Source organism: Podarcis filfolensis (genome assembly GCF_964270895.1).
Source record: "Podarcis filfolensis genome assembly, chromosome: 9".
Taxonomy (NCBI): domain Eukaryota; kingdom Metazoa; phylum Chordata; class Lepidosauria; order Squamata; family Lacertidae; genus Podarcis; species Podarcis filfolensis.
Window position 1 is genome coordinate 35675639 of NC_139610.1, and position 24298 is coordinate 35699936.

General features: G+C 39.7%; 1 protein-coding gene across 2 annotated transcripts in view; it reads left to right on the top strand.

The window, feature by feature from the left end:
• FSTL5 (follistatin like 5) overlaps window positions 1-24298 on the top strand; it is a 327643-nt gene that overhangs the window by 175837 nt on the left and 127508 nt on the right. For both annotated transcript variants that reach the window (XM_083631144.1, XM_083631145.1), the window contains exons 5-6: window positions 2732-2928; window positions 10989-11109. In XM_083631144.1, the coding sequence (XP_083487270.1) occupies window positions 2732-2928; window positions 10989-11109 (318 nt within the window). The remainder of the gene's footprint in view (window positions 1-2731; window positions 2929-10988; window positions 11110-24298) is intronic.

Genomic DNA, 24298 nt, shown 5'->3' on the forward strand with positions numbered 1-24298 from the left:
TGAACCACCTGAAAGAGTCTCCTGCTGCTGTTTCCTGCAGATACAATAGAGGCGGTGAAGAAGGTCTTCTTCGCCATTGCTACTGCCACTTGGTAGGCTCGACATTGAGCTCTAACCCGTGTCCGGTCAGCTTCAGAGTGAGTTATCTGCCACCGGCGCTCTAGCCGTCTCAGTGATCGTTTCATTGCCCTCAGATCCCTGGAAAACCACGGGGCTGTCCGGGCTCCATGCAGTCGGGGAGGGCGCGATGACACTAAATCATTTACGCTAGAAATAAAAGGGCAGGTGGAACATGTAAGACAGATAAATATGATTGTTTTGGAACATCATATATTTTCTTGTGCATCCATAAGTGAAGTACAGCAAAGCCTCTCCTCCTCCCGGAGGAGAGGGGTTGTGATCAGGATCCGATTCCCGCGTTCCGCAAGGGGCATTTCAGCCCCTGCACTTCCATTTGTTGCTGGTGCGCCACGCTCCTGAGCCGCCACCCGATTGGTTTAGTCACTCAAATGCGGCCATGCCAGCTCTCCCCGCCATTGCGCTGCCGGATTCCTGCGAGTCACCCATTCACCACTCCCTTTAGTGCGTAGTTTCTCATTTGACCTTGCTATGGACTTATGGTTGGTTGCCTTGGTTGCCCAGGGGGCCTGGTAGGAGTTTTTTCCCAATTGGCAAATTGGCACCGGCCTCTTGGTTTTTTCGCCTACCTCGTAGCAATCGTCACAACTTTCTCGGTATTTGGTGGTTAGGCATTGGAATGTGTTGTTGGTGTATGGAGGGGCAGGGTGTGGGCATTGCCTACCCCTTCACTTATGGGTATTCCATTAAAGGAATCCTGCGGTCGTGGATCCTGTCCGATGCCCTGCGTGGCTGGGGGCCATGGCACGACCCCCGGTGACATCAGGGGTGAGCTTATAGTTGTATTTGCATCAACAGGCTCCCCCTACTGGTGGTTAACCCTCGTCAGACTCACCCCTCTCCAAGTAGGTGGAGTCAAAATTTGCGGTTCTCCAATGCCTAAGCCAATACCTCACATGCTGTAATCAATAAAGTTGTGGCCTTTTCTAGCCCATTAACCTAATATACTGTGTTCACGTGTCCTTATTACTCCCAAGCGGAGGACGGGTCCTTGAATCACAACATGAAATTGCAGAAGAGTTTTCCATCAGCTACCGCTGAATAAATAAGTCACAGCCCTTCCTTATATTATTTATTTGTATTTATATGTTAGGTACTATTAATATTATTATTTTTTATCTCATTTTTGCATCTGTATTCCACTTTCTTCTCCAAAGAGCACAAAGCAACATACAGTGGTACTTCTGGATGCTAACGGGATCCATTCCGGAGTCCCGTTCACATCCAAAGCAGAACACAACCCGCGTCTGTGCGTGCCGCGATTCGCCACTTCTGTGCATGCGCGTGATGTCATTTTGAGTGTCTGTGCATGCGCAAGCGGCGAAACCCAGAAGTAACCAGTTCCGTTACTTCCGGGTCGCCGCGGAACGCAACCTGAAAATGCTCAACCTGAAGCGACTTTAACCCGAGGTATGACTGTACAATGTTCTCTCTTGCCCCATTGTATCCTCACAACAATCCTACGAAGTACGTTAAACTGAAAATGAGCAACAAGCCCATGGTCAACTAGCCCAATGAGCTTTAGAACTGAGCCTCTAAAATAGCCATAGTGGTGTTTTTTTCTGGGTTCCCCCTACCCCACAGACTGCCTGGAATGGCTCCAGGGATCATAGATATATATATATGGTTACTTATCATCCATTTAGTGGAATCAAGCATGCAAGGTTGTCTCTTATTTGAATTTGCTAATCACTGTGAGTCATTTAATCTAAAAAATGATGCCCTCTCTATACCAGAATTAATTTGCCATACATTTCTTCTGTATGAACTTAATTGCTATTTTTAAATAAATAATGGATATAACTGATGGCTTTTAATTATAATTTTTTTCATTCCATAAAATATAATTTATGTGAAAGAAGCTTGACATGTCGATGGTGACAGGTTTCTGAATGCCCCCTTTACCTCTGTTTAGTGAGCCTTATTAGCTTCTGTAATTGACCCATTCTTCATACTTTAGAACTGAAATTATTTTCAAAGACATATGAAAAATGTCATCATTAGGAAGTGATTGAATTCTCTGAGTAAAACTCACATGCATAACGATTACCTGGGTAATTGTATTGACATTTTAAAGTAGAAAATTGAACTCTCATTGAGTAAGTTCAGTGGAACTTTTCACTTTTCTCTCAAACTGAATTTTAAGTTTCTTTATTTTGTTATGCACATGCTTTTCATCAGCCAAGTTTGAACTGCTTAATTCCTTGTGCGTTAATGCTGTCATATTGTTCTAGCTTCTTATTGTTGTAATTTATGCTAATTATTGATATTTATGCTGTTGACTAATTACCACAGTATTCTAGAAAATAACTATCGTATCTAAGCATATGTTGAAGTGCTGGCTGCAAATTTCACCTTTGGCCAAAGCCCAATTTCATTGCACACTTCTGAAAAAAACCCCAGTCATGTTCATCCATTATTTTCCATTTGCTTGTATTGTTTAATATCTATATTGATCTAGGCATATTTACACATGCTTAAGGGTCAAAATTCAATTGTAGCATTTGTGCTAACAGAAACAGCCTGCCTTTCATAGGAAACAATTTTTAAAGATCTAATTCAAGTAATCTTAAATATGTTATTATCTTGGCAGGGGATAACTGTAAGTCAATCGACTACAATAAGATGAAAAACTTTCTGCTGGATCTCCAGAACAGAAGATACATGCTACAAACAAGAGAAAGAAGTGTTGAAGATAAAATGGCTTTGAAGAAATTATTGGTGGATCAGATGTTTAAATATTATGATTCGGACAACAATGGTCTGGTGGACAGCAATGAACTGACACAGGTAAATGCTTTAGTTACATTTTTGTTGCTTCATATGATAAGATCTCACCAGGAGATTACATAAGGGCATAAGAAGTGCCATATTGGGTCAGGTCAAAATCCTATCTACTCCAACACAATGTTTGCACAATCTGTACTTGTGGATCCCAGCAACTGGCATTCCGATCCATATTGGCTCTGAACATTTTCTAGAAAGAGTAATCACAAGTGTTTCAGTTGTTTTTAACACTCTTTTAAAAAATACAAAGTGAGATCAGTTTGTTCCTCACCACATATTATTTCAGCTCCTAAAAGTCTTGCATTTATAGCTTTGTGGGAGTATAATCAGGGCTCTTGTGTCTTTGATTGCAGCAAATACTACCTATACAAATATTCTCTTAACATTAGAAATAAAAGGTCCTGTAGATACTTAATTCACTCTGTTTGTACATCACAGGGACTGGAGGATAAATCCATCTTTATTTCTCAGACAAATGATAGCTAGTCATTTCATCCTAGGCCATCTGTGTACTCTACAAATCCAAGATATCATTTTACATGATTGACAGCCTTTGTGCAAGCAGAACCAGCCTGGAATAGTAGCCGTGGAAGTAAAGTGTAAGAAATATTTGCTGAATGCTGTAGATAAACTTGATTATAGCTGGGTCAAGGTAGTGTCCTTTAGCATCTGTTCAACCTACTTTATTATGATCACTCACATTATTGATATGCCTTAGTACTGAGATCGTATTGCTATGTAGGACTAAAATTTGAAGTCTGAAAAATGTCAACTGTTTTATCTTTTACAGCTGTCCCCACTTCTGAATAAGGTAGGCACAGATTCCATAGAAAGAGACCCTATGTTGCTGTCCATATGACTCAAACCAAGGGAAGGGCAAAAAGCAGTTGGACCCAGGTCTAGATAATCCAATTTAGTACTGAATCCATAGTTCCTAGTGCTGATTTAGTGTGCAGCTTGGATGGCATGGTTGAAGGAGGGGCAAATTTTAATGTTGTCCTACCTCCCTTGTGAGCAGGAGATTGGTGGTGGTCTCACAACCATCTGATCTGTTGTTGAGTCAGGAAGAACATTCTCCCATTAGCCATTTGTTTCTACCACCCCTATTATTTCAATATACCTGAATGAGGACTCCCAATAAATCCCAGATGCAGCACAGGGATAACAATGTTTTATGCACCACCCAGTTGATGGCTGATCAACTAGGCAGCAGAGGAAAGTGGAGTTGGTTCCAGACCCCAGATTTCTATACTGGCTTCTGCTGTTGTGCTGCTATACCTGGTTCAAGGTGTTAATGCTAAGATGCAAACCCCTAAATGACCTTGGATCCAATATTTGAAGGAACATATTCCCAAGTACCTTTCATCCTAAACTTTCAATTAGTGGGAGAAGCCCTGTTCATGGTCCATGAGATGGATGGTAACAAAGAATCACAGAATTGTAGAGCTGGAACAGACCCCAAGAGTCAGCTAGTCCTGTACCCTGCAATGATAGAAGTTATTATCTGTGGTGGCTCCCCATCTGTGGAACTCCATCCTCTCATCAGGTTGTCGCCCTGCTTCAGCCATGCACACACAAAATCAAAACTCATTTATTTGTCGAGATCTTGGTGAGATAATGAGTATCAGGTCCCTATCAGAAGCTTTATCCGCTATTATCTTTGTGATGTGTTGTGATTGTCGTTTCTTTGCCGTTTAAAATTATTCTTAGGTTTCTTTGCTATTTTACATTGTTAGCTGCCCTGGGCTCTCTTTTGGGAGGAAGGACAGAATGGAAAAAGATGACTAGGTATTTCAAACAAGTTAACCCTGTGATTCACAAATTACATAAACCAGAATAGAGGAATGATTAATTTTATATACAATATCTTGGAATAAATAGATTGTGGGGCACAATCTAAATCAGCAAAGTTGGTCAACAGTTCATTATGTTCCCCCAAAACTCTGGGTTATAGGTTGTGGCTAATAGGATTCATCTTGTCGCTCCCTTTCTGATCTATTGGTGTAATAAAATCCCCAAAGCATCTGGTAATGGGAGTGCTTAGTAGGCACTGTGGGCATTTTACAACCCCACAGAATCAGACCCTAAATATAATCATCAATCAAGGGCTATCATGCCGAAAGTCCCCCGTGAATCTGTGGTGAGGCAAATTTACTTGCATGTTTTCTATGCCATGAAAGCAATTACAATTCCTTGCATAGTTGTAAATTCAGTTTCAATTATTGCAGGTGTCAATGTGACTGCTTAATGCTGAGAGGTGGATACCTAGAGTACCAGTTGTTTTATGGGAAGACACAGTGGTAAAATGTACTTTACCAGTGATTCATGCATTTGTTTGTTACCAAGGAAATATATTTTAATGAAAAGCAAAGCTTATTCACACATTCACAGGAATGGCATGCAGAAAGCACAGACTGATATGTGACCCTTCTGTGCGCAGACAGGGATATATACAAATGTATGCTGGCCAGTAACAAATTGACACATTATTTTTACAGACTTGATTATATGCTCTCCCCATGACTCATGATCTATTTGGTTCATTAGAAGACATTTACACATAATGTCTTTGGCAGCAACTCCATTCTGAAGGTCCCTCAGGCTGGAGGTGGGGCAGCACACGTGTCAATCAACTGCCCCATGACGACAAAGTCTCTCACCCCAGCTCTTCCTCTGGAAACAGTTCCCTTATGAAGACTCCTAGGGCTAGACGGTGTGGCAAGGGGTGTAGAGAAAGTCATTGTCTGATGCCCTGCACAAAGTCTCTCTCCTACCTCATCAGGCTGTTGCAAATAATAATAATAATAATAATAATAATAATAATAATAATAATAATAATTTATTTATACTCCACCCATCTGACTGGGTTTCCCAAGCCACTCTGGGCAGCTTCCAACAAGAGATTAAAAATACATTAAAACATCAGTCATGAAAAACTTCCCTAAACAGGACTGCTTTCAGATGTCTTTTAAACAGAGGAGGGAAAGAAAGGTTCATAAGCTGGAGCTCTTGGATAGAAAAGCAAGCTATAAATATACAGTGGACCCTCTGGTTATGGATTTAATTAATTCCAGGGGGCTGTTCACACCCCGGAAAATCCATAACCAGAGGCATGCAGCATGCAGAGCGCTTCTGTGCATGCGCACGTGGTGAAACCCAGAAGAATACACTTCTGGGTTTGCCACGTTTTTAACCTTAAAGTTACGTATCCAGAGCGGTATGTAACCGGATGGTCCGCTGTATATCACATCGAAGGTGGAGATTGCGACCAACTTGGATGGCTTCAAAAGAGCATTCAACAAATGCATGGCATTCCTGGCTATCAGTGGCTCTTAGTCACAATAGCTATGGTCTGCCTTCATGGTTGGGGAAGCATGTTTCCAGATACTAGTTGAGCAAAACCACAGGAGGGGAGGGTGCTATTGCACACAGGTCTTGCTTGTGGGTTTCCCACAGGTATCTGGCTGGTCCCTGTGGGAACAGAACAAGATGGGCCATTGGTCTGATCCAGCAGGGCCCCGGCAACACCATTGCTATGTAACACCATTCTGAGATGATGTAAAGAAAAGCCAGCAAAGCTGCTTCATTGCTTTAACAACAGCATTTCACAGTCCAGACATTTATAACAAAATACCGAAATGAAACAAGCATGTTTCCAACCTTGATAACTAACAGGCAAAACATACTCTGAAGTATGTGCTGTTGCATAGCTTTGATGTCTGAACTACCAACTCTCATTCCAGCCTACCTCACAGGGCTGTTATGAAGATAAAAGCGAAGACAGCCTTGAGCTCCCAGGAAGAGAATATACAAATATACAACAGCAACAAATAGATGCAGTTTCACAACTCTCAGCAAATCATACATATACACATAAATCATTTTGCCAGCCTTGACTGAAAAAAGGTTAAAGTACCGTCTAAAGGAATATTGACTTACTGCAGCTGTAAGATGTTTAATTATTCTATGGTTGTATTTGCTTATTCGTTTTGCGTTTTTCACCTTCTGTGGTTACCGAATATTAATAAACAGCAGCCCAGTCATGTTAAGCAGACCAGCAATGGCTATGTGGGAGACATGTGTGCTGTCTTTACAGAATAATACATAATTGAGTTGTTTGGTATGTCCTGTATACCTGAAGGAGCGTCTCCACCCCCATCATTCAGCCCGGACACTGAGATCCAGCGCCAAGGGCCTTCTGGCAGTTCCCTCATTGCGAGAAGTGAGGTTACAGGAAACCAGATAGAGGGCCTTCTCGGTAGTGGCGCCTGCCCTGTGGAATGCCCTCCCTTCAGATGTGAAGGAAATAAGCAGCTATCCTATCTTTAAAAGACATCTAAAGGCAGCCCTGTTCAGGGAAGTTTTTAATATTTAACGCTGTATTGTTTTTAATACTTGATTGGGAGCCGCCCTGAGTGGCTGGGGAAACTCAGCCAGATGGGCGGGTATAAATCATAAATTATTATTATTATTATTATTATTGCTCAGAAGCAACCACCTTGAAATAAATGAGGTTTCCCTCCTACTGGAGGAAAAGTGGTGCCATTGCAGTCCCTCCCTGTCTATTTTCCGAGACTTCACACTTGGAAAGTGAATGACATGGGCATGGCTGCTGGAATGTAGCCCAGTGTAAGACTCGCATCTGTTGCTGTGCCCACTTTTTGTCTCTGGCCCCACCACTAGCGTGTGACCCAGAAGGTACCTCAGGAGGGAGCTTGGTGCTGAGGCTGAAAAACGTTCACCACCCTTGGTTTAAACCAGTGGTCCTCAAGCTTTTTCAGGCTACTTCCTGCTTGGTCCCAGCGCTCCCTACCCTACAAAAATTGTTATTCAGAATAGTGGTTTGCATGACCCACTAAGGAAGATAATAATACCATAAACTTTGAAACATTAGTGATTGATTGCACATTTATTCAAAATCCATTAGAACATATTTAGTTGGATTAATTCAACAAAATGGATGAACTTTGATCCAGTGATACCAGGAAGGATTTTAGACACCACATTTAGTAACTACTTCACTGTTCAGTAAATTCTTAATGTGATGGGTGGACTTGATGAAGTGATACCTGTTTCCCAATGTCTGGTTTAAAGTCACTTAAATAATCACCCCCAGCTCCCCCTCCCTCTTAGCAAGCCCCCAGAGGGTGGCCACCACCCCCTTTGGGAACCACTGGTTTAAACCAAGCTTCCACAACTTGCTGCTTTCCTTAGGTTGCTGGTTTTCAACTCTCACCAAATGCATCTAGCATGGCCAATAGTCAGGGTGCCAGAAGTTGCTTAAAGTATATAGAGAGCACAGATTGCAGAAAGCTGATTTTAGAGAGAAGAAAATTGTCACCGCAATAAAAGCCTCTATCTCAAAACTTGCGTAAAAATTGGGGTGGTTTGGGGTTAATTATTATTTTATTGAATTTATATACCACTCTTCACCAAGAGACCACAGGGCAGTTTACAGCATAAAACACAAAATGCATAATATAATTGTAAAAGGAAACAAAGAGAACTCCTCGCCACTCCAGATGTTTCCTCCAAATTCTCATGCTCCTAATTGGGTGGGTAAGGGGAGCTCACTGCATCCCCCCACCCCGCTTTTTGGCTTTGATAAAACCAGCAGCATTTTTACGTGTGCTGAAACTGCTGTGGAAATTATACTCAGAAGAAAATGAGTCCTACAGTTGAAGGCTGATTCTGCCCATCTTCACAGAGCTCATTTACATAGGCGATTGTGAATACTAAGGCAGTTTCAGACTGTGCTTTTATCAGGACACATTTGATAGGTAAGACACTTAGAATCAAAGGACATAAAATTACATTCCTGGTGGTCTTTCTGAACTCCACGAATAAACATTCATTTGCAAAACCAGAAAGAGAACAAGCACCTTCTATCCTCTCATTCCATGCTGGATCATTAAACAAACACAAGTCTGTCTCTGAGTTGGGTAAATTTACTGAGGAAATTTTTATTTTTTATTTTTAAGCAGAAAAGTTGCAATGGAAACATCCTTACTAACCTAAAGAAAAGGAGGGGAGTGCAGGCTTTCTTTATCATCCAAATTTGACAGACAGCATTTTAAAAAAATAAACAGAATGAATGTAAATACATTATAATTGCTTTTTCTGCTTATAAGGAGCTGCCTTTGTTTGCGAGAGACTGACATTTGTGGCGCAGATCTGAATGTTATCCAGCAAACATTTTTGGTGTGAGAGGAGTGGGTTGGGGCCCGCGAGGGGAGGTTTTAGCTAATGCTAAAATGCTTTAAAGGTGGTCTGTTTTGCACAACTGGTGTTTACTGGCGTTCACAGCCTATGTCAGCTGCTGCTTCAACTTTATTGTTTTAAAACTACTTTTTTAAAAGTAACACCAAAACCACCAGGCAGCTGCTCAAATCTGGGTACATGATAGTGTCACATGCATTTGTTAAGTAAGTGGGAAACGAGAACTTTCAGCTCAGATTTAGGGAGGTTTTGAACATGTGGCTTAAAACACAGGGAGCTCATTTTCTCTTGCTGTGTTTCAAGGAGAGTGGAGTATTTTCACCCAATGCACATTTCCCAGTTCATTTCCCTGTGCCTGTAACACCCACCCCCACCCACCCAGTCAAACAAGCTGGGGTGTACAAACTGTCCCAGCAGTCAATCAGCACCATGGTCAGTGGCTAAATGCTGTGTTGGCCCTAGAGATGTTCTCAGTCTCAATGCCAGGGCCAGTGGCTCCTGGACACCAGCTAGCTACGCTGCAGTCTTCCACCCCGGTGGTTCTAAGGTGTCAGCAATGATGGCTCTCCCAGAGTGGAGCTCACCATCAAAATGGACTGAGCAGTGACAGTAATCACTTTAATTCAGTTGTTTCCTTAGTTTACGTAGTCATTTAAAGGTACCTATCACAAGGGCTGTAAGAGTAGTAGACACATGCTTTGCATTCAGAAGGCCTTGAGTTCAATATTCAGCACCTCCTGGTAGCATTGGGAAAGACATCCCAGAAAGTCACTTCCACTTGGTAGCAACAATATTTAGCTAGATGGAACCAACAGTCAGATTCTGATGATCCTAGAGACAAAAGAGAATTAGAGCTGGGTATCATCATTATGTCGATGAACAATTTCCATACAGTCTTAATCCTGCATTTTTGTGTAATAATAAGCATGGGAATTAAGGTAGAACCCTGTAGAATTTCCTACAGGATATTTCCCATGTGACAGGACAGCAGTTAACCTGGTAACTTTTCGTAAGTTGGGGTCAGAAACAACGTAATTCAGTGTTCTAATTCTCAACCCATACATGTGGTCCAGAAGGGCAGCATAGTTTATAGCAAAAACTGCTGAGAAGTTGAGGACAACCAAGAGGATCGTAATTCACCTACCTCTTTTCCAATATAGGTTGTCTTTCTGAGCAACAAAGGTGGTTTTAGTAACTGTGTAAGTTATGTGGCCTATAATGGTGATGATAAAGTTGCCTGATTTTTCCTGATCCCTCGCTCTCACAGTAGACCACACACCACATCTCAGGCATTTCCAGAGGGTCTACCAAACAAGAAGTGGGGGAAAGGGTGACATACTGGAGAAGAAGTGGTAGGAAATTCCCCTTGGATAACTATCACTGCATTCAAGAAATATTAGGTGCCACACTCTGACATTTGCATTAGAATGCTAGTGGCAGAAAGGAAGAGCTTGCTATTCTTCTTCCATGCATGATGAGGATATATTAGACTCTCTTAGTTCTCTGGGAGCAGTATCTATAATAAAGGTGAGACTGATTATCCTGACAAAAAAAATGCCTTTCAACAATCCAAAATGCATAGTTTGTATTTCATTGTTAGCTCTTATTGTATGTCCATAGAATTCCAAATCTAAATGTGCATAGTCAATGAAAATGTATTAATTTTTTTATGAATGGCACTATATAATTACAAAGCAACTTGAAATTTCTGACTTTACACAGTTCTAGTTCATTGCCTTACAGCATCCTTAAAATGATCTATTAAATGATATTAGGAATACTTAATTATTCCATTCAACTCTTAGAGCTCCAGTGTAATTTCATGGTTATAATTTTCTTGTCAGGTAATAAAACAGGATGAGCTTGGCAAGGATCTGTCTGACTGCTCTCTTTTCGATCTCTTGAAATATGATGATTATAACGGTGACAAGCACCTAGGCCTGGAAGAATTCTATAGAGCATTTCGTGAGTACAATTTCTAGTTTTATTCCCAGATTTACCTCTGTGTTCTGCTCCATATGAATGTATGATTTCAAAAAACCTTGGTGTAATATTTGAAACAGATCTTACAATTTTGCACCGTTTCTTGAACTGAGGCCCACTACAATAGAAGCCTACCCTTATTTAAGTATTTATTAAGATAATGGAATATTTGCCAACTATCTTCTATCTCACAAATGCTAGTATCAAGCCAATAACAAATAGCATGGATGGAGAAATTTTCTGCCCCAACTGACTGCTCATGCAAAGGTGATTGGTGTGGAGGAGAAGGGTTCATGTGTCCCCCCCCCCCCCAACCTGGCACCTTCCAGATGTTTTGGGCTTGAACTTTCATCACACCTGACCATTGATCAAACTGCCTGGGACTGAGTGGGAAAACATTTGGAGAACATCTGTTTGCAGAAGGCTTATCTACTGGGTTGGCATTCAGATCTGTGCACATTTAAATCCCAATCTACAAAACCCACCCCAAAACAATATGTGAACTGAAACAGAGCCAACTTTCTAAATTCACATTTGTACAAAATTTGCAATGCAATTCTCCAGTCAAACTGTACTTCCAACATGCTTTTATTATTGGAACTTGTACATAAAAATATTAGTTGAAATAACATACAGAAATGCATGAAATAACATACAGAAATCAAAGGAAATTGCATGAAAAAATGTGTACGTTAGTCAAAACTGTATACATAAATATATGAGGAGAAATTCACACAAAAATGCTGATGAATTTGCATGAAGATTTTTTTTTTTAAAAAAAAGCAAAGTGCTACAGAAACATGGGGAACCAAAATTAAGCATGGGAAAATAAGAAGCAGAGAGAACCAAAAATGACAAATCCTTCTGTCTATAGTTGGAAGACTGTAGTGGATCTTGCTCTCTTATCTTTTTTGCTCTCCCATCATTCCTAATCTTGGAGAATATCTATATACCACAGACTCTTCCCCCCACCCTTCTAAAAATGCTACATGACAACCTTCTGTTTTACTTCCTTTCTGCAAATGCATAAGATCCTAGTACTTAGTGTTAATTAATCTGTAAACACTAGTTTTCTTTGCTTCCAATCAGTAGCACCAGATTATACCTCCTGTTTATCTATAAGAATGCATAAGGCTACTGGGTAACCTGTTTACAATTATCTTGATTTTAGCAAGCTTATGTAGTTTTGATTGTGCTTTCCCTTAGGGAGTTTACTAGCACAGTGCTTGAGAATTTCTGACATATGTTTATGGACCATGAAAAATAATAGCCTGAAAAATATTTGAATATAGGGGTCTGGGGGGGGCGAGTCTACAACTGAAAATACACATTTCAATACTAGTGTTTGGGATTCAGGGTCTTTAGGAGTTCAGATTCCCTTTAAGTTTCCTTTCTGAAGTCAGTTAGGCAATTAAATTCTGTTTAAATATGCAGACAGGACAGGAGTGTGAAACCGGCATGATTAATTATCACTATTGTTTCATTAGCATTTCCTAGTAGGGAAGATTTTTTTTTTCAGCTGTGTAGTTAATTAGAGCCTTGACTGTCATCTGAAGATGGTAAATTCAGAATCAAACATGACTGAAAATTACTTTGTGAGTTTTATGATTTGGCATCTCTAAGCCAATAGGGATTTGGATTCTGCAGCTCAAAAATCAATTTTCTTTTAAATACTTTTTAATGGGACTGTGCTGAATTTTCCTCATTTTCAGTACAAAAAAAATCCTTTCTAAAGTTTACCTATTTGACACTGGTTCATTGTTCATAGCCCTGATCAGCTACGTGTTTAGCACATTTTTATAAATATATATGTCTCATTATGTGGTAAATTAATGTAATTGAGGGCAAACCAAGCTAATTTAGAATGAGAGAAATCTTATTCAGAAAACATTGTCCTCACTTTGAGGGAACTTCATAGGAGCTCAGTGACATCCTCACATAATCGTATCTTATGGACTGCTTAATGACATCTCTATCACTAGGAAGAACAGTATTTTTAGTACCCAACGTCCAGCTATTTGCAAAGAGGCTCAGAATAAAGTCCTGCTCCCACTATCTGATTGACAGGTGTGCATACGTTTTGCTGCTTGACTATATTTCAGGGTGGCATGCCATCTCTCTGTACGGCTCCCCGGTGAAAAGAAAATGGTGGGGGAAATCATGTGAAGGATTTCTGAAAGGAGGCACATTTGCTTAAGGAGAAAATGTTAATGAAACTTCCCCAATTTTCTCACTATTACAAACATTTATGTTCGATTAGAAGTGTTTGAAATCTACTTGGTGCTCTCATGTATAAAATTTTTATCACCACAGTGCACAACTTGATTGGACAAGCTTTAAATGAAATGGAAGTGTACTGATGAAGCAGTGGATGTATTTAGCAGGGAGTAGTTGTTAAACAGGTGAATTGGCCACAGTAGCAGAAAGCACTGGTGAGCACTTATAGCGAAAGAGTGTAGTCTGGAAATCTGACTACATGGCTGTGGGACTGGCTGGTATGGTTAGGGAGTACCCTTGGGGTCAATCAGTAAAACCTACCTGGAGCTGTGGGGCCCTAGGAGGCGGTGGAGCAGGAAGGCTTCCCTACTCTCCTGAAAGGATGGGGTGCGAGGAGGGGCAACCTCTTACTCTTGTAAGGTTTGGTTCACCTAGTTTGGTTATTAGTTAGATCGCACATCTTGCGTGCCCTATGCAGATTGGTTTGGGGTTCATATGAATAAATTTGACCTACTTCACCCAATCTCTTTCTTTCCTGAGTGGTCACAATAACAAAGCACGACAGAACTAGAGCAAAAATGAAATGGCAGCTTTCAGGGATGATCTCTTGAGAGGTGAAATTACATGTGCTAGAAGCTTATTCTGTGGGTTTACCAACATCAGTGGTACAGGGGATACTGCTGTAGCAACAGGCCCAGAACCAGTGCTGAGGAGACTCTGAGTTATTTTTAGAAGAAGAAAAAAGTAAGTTTCTACCCCTGTACCTGTGTCATATAATGAAAATTATGAAGCAAAATGTGCAGACACCACTGAAAGCAGTTATTTTGTGAGATATGATCCTGGCTGTGCCATGGCTTGTGTGCTTTCTGCAGGCCCTGATCCCAACTGCCACATACTCAGCAGAAGTTTCCAAAATGGACTTCTGTCTGTGTATAGATGTATGCACAGAGAACATTGAACACAATTTGGAATTCTGCATGAACAAGTCCCATCATCACTTTTGCTGAAATCACAGGGGTCAGGGAGAGAGGGCAGGAGGCATAGTCCCACTAACTTTCCATGCAGATGTGCAACAGAAGATGAGAATAAGTTCTTTCTTTCTTTCTTTCTTTCTTTCTTTATAGTCTTTATGTGTTGTGTGTATTTTCCTCCTATTGCAATATTGCTCTGACTAGGAATGCTTCTTATAACAACAGTAATTTTGTGTTTACTATTTGTATGATTTTTGTGTGTTGTTTTTAAAGTTGAAATAAAAAGTAATTTCACCTCCCTATTAGCATACCTTTATGAAATAAACATCAAGGGAATGATCTCAGGTAGCCTTTCACAGCAGGGCACAAAAGTCCCATGCTTGCAACAAATAAGTAAGCAGCAACAACTTATTCCTTTGATCACTTAAACAGATGGAAATGTGTAGTCCCTTCACTTTATGGAAGCGGCAGAGAACAGAAAGTCAATAAGAACAGAATTGATTGAATACCGTGAATACAAATAACAAGGCTTTATTATAAATAATGGAAGTAACATTCCACACACATCTTTGTAAAGTGAAGGAGAATCACCAACATGACTTGAACTGTGAGTCGTCCATCAGATATAACACAGAAGTGTTTTTGAGGCACCCTATGAAATACAATCATATTTATTCTGAACAAACAGCCAGTAGTCATTCGGTTCTTAAATGCTGCAGAATATTCAAGGAACAAGTCTTGTAATTCACTGCACACAAATATGCATAAAGTCATAGTATTTTTATTTCGTAAGCTGCTTTGGAAACAATATGATGAAAAGCAGGGTATACTTTTTAAAACAAACAAACATAATGCATAAATAATGGAGCATCCTTATTCACTAGTATGCGTGTCAGTGCTGGAAGCGCTGCCCTAATGCATGGTTTTCTCTGTATTTAATCTCCATCACTGGCTAATTAACTTCATCCTGAGTATTTTTAGATGGCATGGACAGAATATGAGAAATGCCTGTCTGGTTCAATGAGTAAATTAATAAAACAAACTAGATGGTTGTAGTCATCAGCAGAGCATGGGGTGGTGTTACCAGGGTGCTACTGTGATTTCCAGGAGAGAGACAGGAGTGGGGCAAGGGTAGGCGAGCTCTATACTAGTGGGTGTCATGAGCCCACGATCCAGACTGCCAGAGTGGGTTGCAATAATAAAATATGCAATTATAAGACAAATAAATCAATTTCAGCCGTAAAACAAGTGTAAAAACAAAAACAGTTCCACAATGAAACAATTAAAAACACTTCTGACAGTGGTACCTTGGTTCTCAAATGCCTTGGTACTCAAACAACCTGGACCCAAACACTGCAAACCCAGAAGTAAGTGTTCCGGTTTGTGAACTTTTTTCGGAAGCCGAACATGCTTTATTTTAAGTGTTACACTTCCAATTTGAGTGCCACACTTCTGTTTTGAGTGTCTCCGAGTCCTGTCTTTGCTATTTATTTTGCTTTATTTTGCGGCTTTTTTGTTTTGTTTTTGTGACTGTGTGGAACCCAGTTCAGCTACTGCTTGATCGATTGTGTGACTGCAGTGCATGGTTTATTGCTTTCATTTTATGGATCAATGGTCTTTTTAGATTGTAAAATTCATGTTAAATTGCTGTTTTAGGGGTTGTTTTTGAAAGTCTGGAACAGATTAATCCATTTTGCATTACTTTCTATGGGAAAGTGTGCCTTGGTTTTGGAACACTTTGGTTTTGGAACAGAATTCTGGAACGGATTAAGTTTGAGAACCAAGTTTGAGAACTGTATACAGAAACAATACAACTATTTAAAAAAAATTCTGCCTATAAAACCAGTTAAATATAGTTCTAATACGGTTGCAGACTGAATGAACATGACAGGGTGGCCCGTCCCATTTTGCTACCTGAAGCAAAATGGGTATGTGTCACCTCCTACCCCATACTTGTTGTTGTCTCCTGCCTACCCCCCCCCCCACTTCTGCCACCACCGGAACACTCCCTCTCACTTAACTCTTGCTAAAATTTGATGGGGGGCATTCCGGCAGTGGTGGGGTGAGTGGGACACAGCCTCTTGCACTTCCACTGCCTGAGACGGCTGCTTCTCTCCACCTAATGAGTGAACCTTCTCTGGAACATGTGAGAGGAGAGTGGGGCTGTGCAGACATGCCCCATCCTCAGCATTGCACATGCTGGCTTGTGCCAGCTCTGATGGATGTGCATACAGCACAAATATCTACAGGAAGAAAGCCATGGACTATACAGCTAAAAACCTGAATGCTCCTTCTGTGCTGTGCAGAAGGACATAGAAGGTTGGCAGAAGCCAGGGAGCAAGTGGAAGATTCAGAACAGTCCTACCCACATGTTGATTCAGTCCATGAGCAGTCACTATGACTAAGGTTACCAATATTGAAAAAGAAATAAAAATGCATAATATAATTAGTCTTTTATTATATTAGATATAATGCTAATTCTTATGGCTAGCATGAACAGTTCATTTTTTATGAACGTGCAATTCAGAAATTATGAAAGTAGTACAGTGCTTCCCTCCATGTCATTGAACCTTTGACTTAAATTAATTCAACACTGTTAGATGTTGCTAGTGATCTGTACAGTCTCACATGTAATATATCTATATATCTATATATCTATATATCTATATATCTATATATCTATATATCTATATATCTATATATTTATATCTATCCAGTATATATATATCTATATCTATCTATCATCTATCTATCTATCTATCTATCTATCATCTATCTATCTATCTATCTATCTATCTATCCAGTAGCACCTTAGAGACCAACTAAGTTTGTTCTTGGTATGAGCTTTTGTGTGCATGCACATTTCTTCAGATTTATTTTTTACTGCAAAGTGTCTGTTGACTCTGGCAAGAAAAGGCACAGTTTCACCTCTATATCCATGCAGTGTGTGTGGTCTACTTTAAAAATAATGTTCAAGTTGCCTTTTTCTTCTTCTTTACTTTAATTGGATGATGGTCTTTGAGAAGGATTCAGCAAGATCCTATCTCTGGTATAGAACTGCTAAGTACAACTCCTTTGTCATAGGCAGGAGCAACTAAGCTTTAGTATATTTCCCCAGCTGTATTGGTTAAACCATAAGTATTAAAATAAGGGATCTTTGAAGATAGTCTTTTTAAAAAATAAAAAACCCGCCCTACTTAATAATAATGTTTTTGACATATTTGGAATGCATCAAAGGAAACGAATCAGTTAAATATCCTTAAAATAGCCTATATTTTGAACAATGAAATCGATTTCAGTGAATGTCCTTTATGTGAAAATATAATGTAAATGACACCGTGCACTGATGGCCATACATAAATGCCTTCCCTGGAGGAATTCTGGTTGGTTTTGTTCCGTAGTTGAAAGAATACTATTATGATGGGGAGGGGGGGTGAAGTACAATTTTAGATGATTCCACTATAAAGTTCATTTCCAAAAGTAATAAGCACATTTAAGTATTACTATAGTATTCCTTTGTAACTCTTGACCTGTCTTTTTTATTCTGTCTTTCATGTTGAGCTCTTATAATGTACTTTCTATTGTGTATCATTTTTCCTTGTTCACTTTCCATCTACTTCAAAGACCTCAAAAGATACTATTGGTGACCAGGTGAAATAAAAATGTAATGTAGGCATTTAGAGAGATCTTCAGAGAAATAATGTCGATGAAATGGTATACCCATAATAGTTAGAAGCAGGTACCATTAAAAGAAAAGAAAAAACATCAAGTTTTAATAAACTTTTGTCATTATTTTCTCTTCTTCCATGGAAGTTAAAGTAGTATATATATGTTATGGGTCCTCTTCCATTCAAATGCTCAGTCAAACATTCTAAGCTTCCGTCAAGTAGCTGCATTATGTGTAGGTTGTGGACCAGGTATGGGGTACCTTTCGCTCTCCAAACTACAACTCCCACTAATCGTGGCCATTGACCATGCTTGCTGGGGCTGATGGAAGTTGTAGTTCAGCAACATCTGGAGGCCCAAAGGTTCCCTACACCTTTTTTAAAACAACATTGTGGGATCACAGGAAAGTAAGTCATCGAAAAGTGTAGGAATGCCATTGTCAGCTATTGAGAAATGCGTGCATTTTGTATACTCAAAAGAGTACAACTGGTATACAGTAGTAGATACGTACTATGTGAGCTGTGCAACAATTAATATTCCTTTACTTGGGCCATTCATTCATTAGAAGTCAGGTCATTTTCTGTCTGCTTCACTTGAAATAGGAGAGTATTCATTTGAAATAGGAGAGTATTAATACTGGAGGGTCTTCAGTACATGGATCTTGCAAGGATTACTGAGGTAATGTATTTGAAGTCCTTTGAACACCTGAGGAGGACGATGTTCAAAGCTCCCATAGTCTCACATAGTAGACATGCCCTAGCATTTGGAAGCACATCTTTTTTCTACAAAGAACCAATAACAAACTTTAGATAAAGAGGGAATTATTTGTCTTCCAGATCATCCAGAAGTTTCACTTAACCAGCATATAGCAATGCTAATTGCTAACAGCTATATTTGTGCTCATCACTTCAATATATACACACAAGATGCCTGACTAAAAAGCTCCCATTGTGACAACTGATTACTTCTGAGTCACTGATAGATTTTGGAAAGTCTACACTCAAAATGAAAAATCTTTTTCTTTTTCTTTTTGCAATCCTACTTGTGGAAGTAGAATGCATCTTTCATTGACTATGTCTTGAGAAGTGTTATCAAGATTACAAATGGAGCTTTGTAAATCAGATTCCTTCACTATGTGTTAATACTGAAACACTCAAGATACGAGCTTTTTAAAAACAACAACAACAAACCTTAGGCCTTTTGCCAACCACATGCTGCTTTATTTAGATGGTTATTGTGTATTTTGAAATGCACAGTATATTTGCTGTGACTGCTGTGACTGTGTGGTACAATGTGGAGACCTTTAAATGGAAATTATTCCATATATTTGTAGGTAAACTGAATGAATAAGAAAAAGAGTGAAAATACCATACATAAATAAACCTTCAGTATTTTAGATCACAGGTTTCACGGAAACCAGTAAACCTAGTGATTAAAACATAGGCTCTTTTCAGGCATTTACCCCAATGTTGTTAAAATGATGTGATAAGGAGGTGAATTGGCAGCACACTTGCAACACTGTTCTAAAGGAAACTGAGATCACTTGCTTTATTTATTTGTTTATTTTATATCCCACCTTTTTTCCAGTGCAGGGCCCAAGGCAACTCACAACATGAATTAAAACAGATACAACTAAAAACACACCAATCACTATAAAAAAGTTTGTGTGTTTTTTTTGAAAAAAAGAAAGTAAAATAAAATGTAAAAGTTGACAAGTTAAAAGAACACTGAATTCTAATACTTAAAATGATTTAAAACCACAACAAAATAAAACGTGCAACATCCGCCCTCAGAAGACCCTGTTATAACAGCCAGGTAATAGTCAAAGGCCTATCATTGCCTGCCAGAGAAAGGAAAGCATTGGGAAGGTGCTGTATAGACTCCAGTGGAAGGAAGTTCCACAATCTGGAAGGAGCCACTAAGAGGGTCCTCACAAAATGTGCAGGTGAAGGTGATGGATCGAGAAGAAGGCTGCCCCAGAAGATATCAAAGCCCAGGCAGGCACATCTAGGGAAATATAGTTCTTCAGATAGCCTGGACCCAAACCAAATAGGACTTTGTAGGTCATAACTAGCACTTTGAATTGTTCCCAGAAATTGACCATTTACAACTTCCCTGTACAGGGATGCCTTCAGATGTCTTCTAAAAGTCAGATAGTTGTTTATTTCCTTGACATCTGATGGGAGGGCGTTCCCCAGCATGTGTGCGACTACCAAGAAGGCCCTCTGCCTTGGTTCCCTTTAATCTCACTTCTTACAGTGAGTGAACAGCCAAAAGGCCCTCAGAACTAGATCTCAGTGTCCTGTCTGAATGATGGGGGTGGAGATGCTCCTTCAGATATATAGGAATGTCAGCTGTGCTCTTGAATTTCCCGTTTCATTAGCCATTGATTCTAGTGACACCCAGTAGGCTCACTGCTTCCTTAAATGTTCCATGTGAGTTAAATGCAAGTGTTCTATAGTAATGTTTGATTTATATATATATATTCTTTGTAAACATAAGCATTAGCTTGAGATCTATACAGTCGTAAAACAAGCTGGGAAAGGTGCCTATGGTAAACTTCTGACATTTAAATGAAATGATTTTGCCTGAGCTAGCCATGTGCAAACACAACAAACATATACTGACATTGATTTTTGCATAAATTCACTTTTCCAGTTGGATAAATGCATGAAAAAATATACAATACATTCAGTTGTAGATTGTTAGCCTTTAAAACCAATTATTGCTATTTATTATGTGAGCTGACATTTAAATGTGGTATAGATGCAGGTCTGTGGTCTCTGTAAAGCCTGTAAAATCAATTTTAAAATTGAAATTAATCAGGAGTCTTAACATTCTGTCAGAATACTGATGTGTGTTTGCATCTTCTTAAGCCTAAAAAACTCTCGCGGTCCCAATAACTGAAAGCAACCTTATACAAAGATGTGGCTTGCATCTTAAAATAAGTTAACTTAAGGGAGTTCATGAAGTAATGTCTTTAAGCTGCTCACCTGTGATATTATAAGTTAATATCATTACTTCAAACTGTTGAGTGCAAATACAACATTTGAATACACATGCTCTGACATGTACATTTGTCAGGAACCCAGGATTGGTTAATTCAGTGGCATATGTGAGCTTGCCTATGTAATATGTTAAATGGCTCTTAAGTAAAATTATAATCAAGTTTGTGTGAGTGTGGTGTGATGACAGAATGTACAGTAATGGGCTTCATCAAGTCCACCATGTATGTCTGCAAGGGGTGCTTTTTTCCAAGAGTATGCAGCACCTCTTTTTTGTTGTTAAAAAATGTGGCACTTGCGCGTTGAGGTCCCCAAGACACCCCCCCCCCAAAGAAAAACACAATTGACACTTAATTTTTGTTTAAGGTTTTTGGCATAATTTTGGCCACAACTATATTCAAATTGCAGCAATGTGAGTGGTTGCTTAGGCATTGGTAGCACTAACTGACCCCGCACGGGGACAGCTCTGACATTCGCACCCCCCGCGAAGTCAGCAAGGGTAAGTCACCTGGGGAGAGAGACGGGACTGGGAACCATGCCTCACCTCTCCCCAGAATGCTCCCAGGGGCTTGCGTGGCCCTAGCCCCTTGCCAGGGGGTTTCGGACAAAAGCATGGGGAGCCCCTGGGTTCCTTTAACGGAAAACCCTTGAAGCAGCAGCAGCAGCATTTTGGAGGGGCAGGCACAGCCGAATCCATACCCCTCCACCAACCAATTCCAAGACCAATGCCTACCGCAAACCTTACAAGTTGTGACGATTTGCTACGCAGTAGGCAAAAACCAAAAATCAGCCAAATGGACAAAATTCCTACCAGGCCCCTGCCCCAAAGCAGATGACCCCATGACAGGCATAGCAAGGTCAAGCAAACAGCCTAAAATTAGGGAAGGGAGGGCGGGTGATCCGAAGTAAGCAGCGAAAAGAGGAAGTTCCTCCCTGCGAGCATTGTATTTAACAAATAGGGCTGTCAGTCAACAAATGGCAACATCTAGATTTCCCCAGTAACAGCCCGCCCCTGCTTAAAGGATGGCCAAACCATTTGCCTAGTGAGGTGAGGTGTCTTGTCAGCCCCGCCCGCAACCTGTGCTCTCCATGAGGCAGAACACACTTTACTGTAACAACTTCATGGTGAGTATCTTTAAAAAAAAAAAAAAAGCACTGCCTGCAAGGATCCACATAGGTCACTAGGGAGCTCCACCATTCCTTCTGAAAAGCAGGCAGGCACATATTAGACCATTACAGAGAATAGTATCCCCATCAGGCCTGCCTGATGTTTGTTTGGTCAAGGAACGTGAGGTTAGGAAATTAGTGCATTTATCCAGTTATGATGCTAATATGTTCACCCTTCTTCTCCAGTCACTTAGAATATCCAGAGGCACAGTGTTTGCTTACGTAGGTGTGGTTGTCTTTGGAAGAAAGCACTTCCTTTTGTGATTCGATGATTCTAGAAGACTGTGAAACATGTTCAAAGAGTGTTAAGTGCAAATTGCAAGTCTCGCTGAAATTCATTATCTATTATAAATAACAAAAGTCGGTGACATATCTATAATTCTTTATGTGCATGCTTGAATATCATTGTTTTCAAAAAGCTTTGAACGCACGTAACTTACTCTGTGCATGTAGAGAATTACATCACTCTCATCTGTCTCAAAAAGGCTTCAAACACAGAAGCTTCATGTAAATTATGTAAATCATAAATTGTTATCATTGAGGTTGCCTGCTGTGTCCTAAATCTTTATTGACTGGGGGATTAAATCTCAGCTTCTAATATTGCTTAGCATAGGGAATATTCTCAGAGTTTACATTCTGTCAGACCTTAATGGGAAACGATCTAACTTCTAAACTTAGCAAGTGCCAAAAAAGTTTCTAGTATAGTAAAGTCAATGTTGTATGTATTGGATTAGAGACTTAAGGCAACCATTTTTATATATCAACCACCTAAACTTTGAGATACAAAGATCACAGTTTTTCTTTGCACTAATATGATATAGCAGAAACGCAGGGTAGGACATCCCTACTAGAATGGGAAGGATGAGTGACATTTTATTTTATTTTTTTATAAATTTTTATTGATTTTCCAACATGAATTAAAACACATTACAACTAACAATACATAGACAAACAAACATATAAACATGTATAATTTCATAACCTCTTTTTCTTAAGCCTTATTTCAACGACTTCCCCATACCTCCCTTTTCTGCATCCCTGTTTTAAACTTTTTCAGCAACCCCTAATTTCAATTACTTATGATTCACTTTCTTTAATCCTTTTTCTCTTACCCAATCATTTATCGCTGCAATTCTGTTTTACGTTACCCATGACATTTTAGCACTCATTGATTTTACAACAGTTCTTAAGATAAACTTTAAATTTCTTCCAATCTTCTTCCACCGTCTCTTTTCCTTGGTCGCGGATTCTGCCAGTCATCTCAGCCAGTCCCATATAGTCTATCACCTTCGTCTGCCACTCTTCCAGCGTGGGTAGTTCTTGTGTCTTCCAATACTTTGCTAAAAGAACTCTTGCTGCTGTTGTAGCATACATAAAGAACGTCCTATCTTTCCTTGACACCAATTGGCCTACCATGCCCAGGAGAAAGGCCTCTGGTTTCTTATGAAAGGTACACTTGAGGACCTTCTTAATTTCATTATAGATCATTTCCCAGAAGACCTTGATCCTTGGGCACGTCCACCAAAGGTGGTAGAAAGTACCTTCAGTTTCATTACATTTCCAGCATTTATTATTGGGCAAATGATAGATTTTTGCAAGCTTGACTGGGGTCATGTACCACCTATAAATCATTTTCATAATATTCTCTCTTAAGGCATTACATGCCGTAAACTTTATACCGGTGGTCCATAACTGTTCCCAGTCAGCAAACATAATGTCATGATCAATGTCTTGTGCCCATTTAATCATAGCTGATTTAACCGTCTCATCCTGTGTATTCCATTTCAACAGCAAGTTGTACATTCTTGACAAATTCTTAGTATTGGGTTCCAACAATTCTGTTTCTAATTTTGATCTCTCCACCTGAAAGCCAATTTTCCTGTCCTGTTTGAATACTTCATTTATCTGGTAATAATGAAGCCAGTCTCTTACTTTAGACTTCAATTTCTCATAACTCTGTAGTTTCACTTTTCCCTCCTCTTGTTCTATAATTTCCCAGTATTTTGGCCATTTAGATTCCATATTAAGTTTTTTCACTTCCTTAGCTTCCATTGGTGACAGCCACCTAGGGGTTTTGTTTTCCAACAGATCTTTATACCGAATCCAAACATTATATAGTGCTTTCCTAACAATATGGTTTTTGAA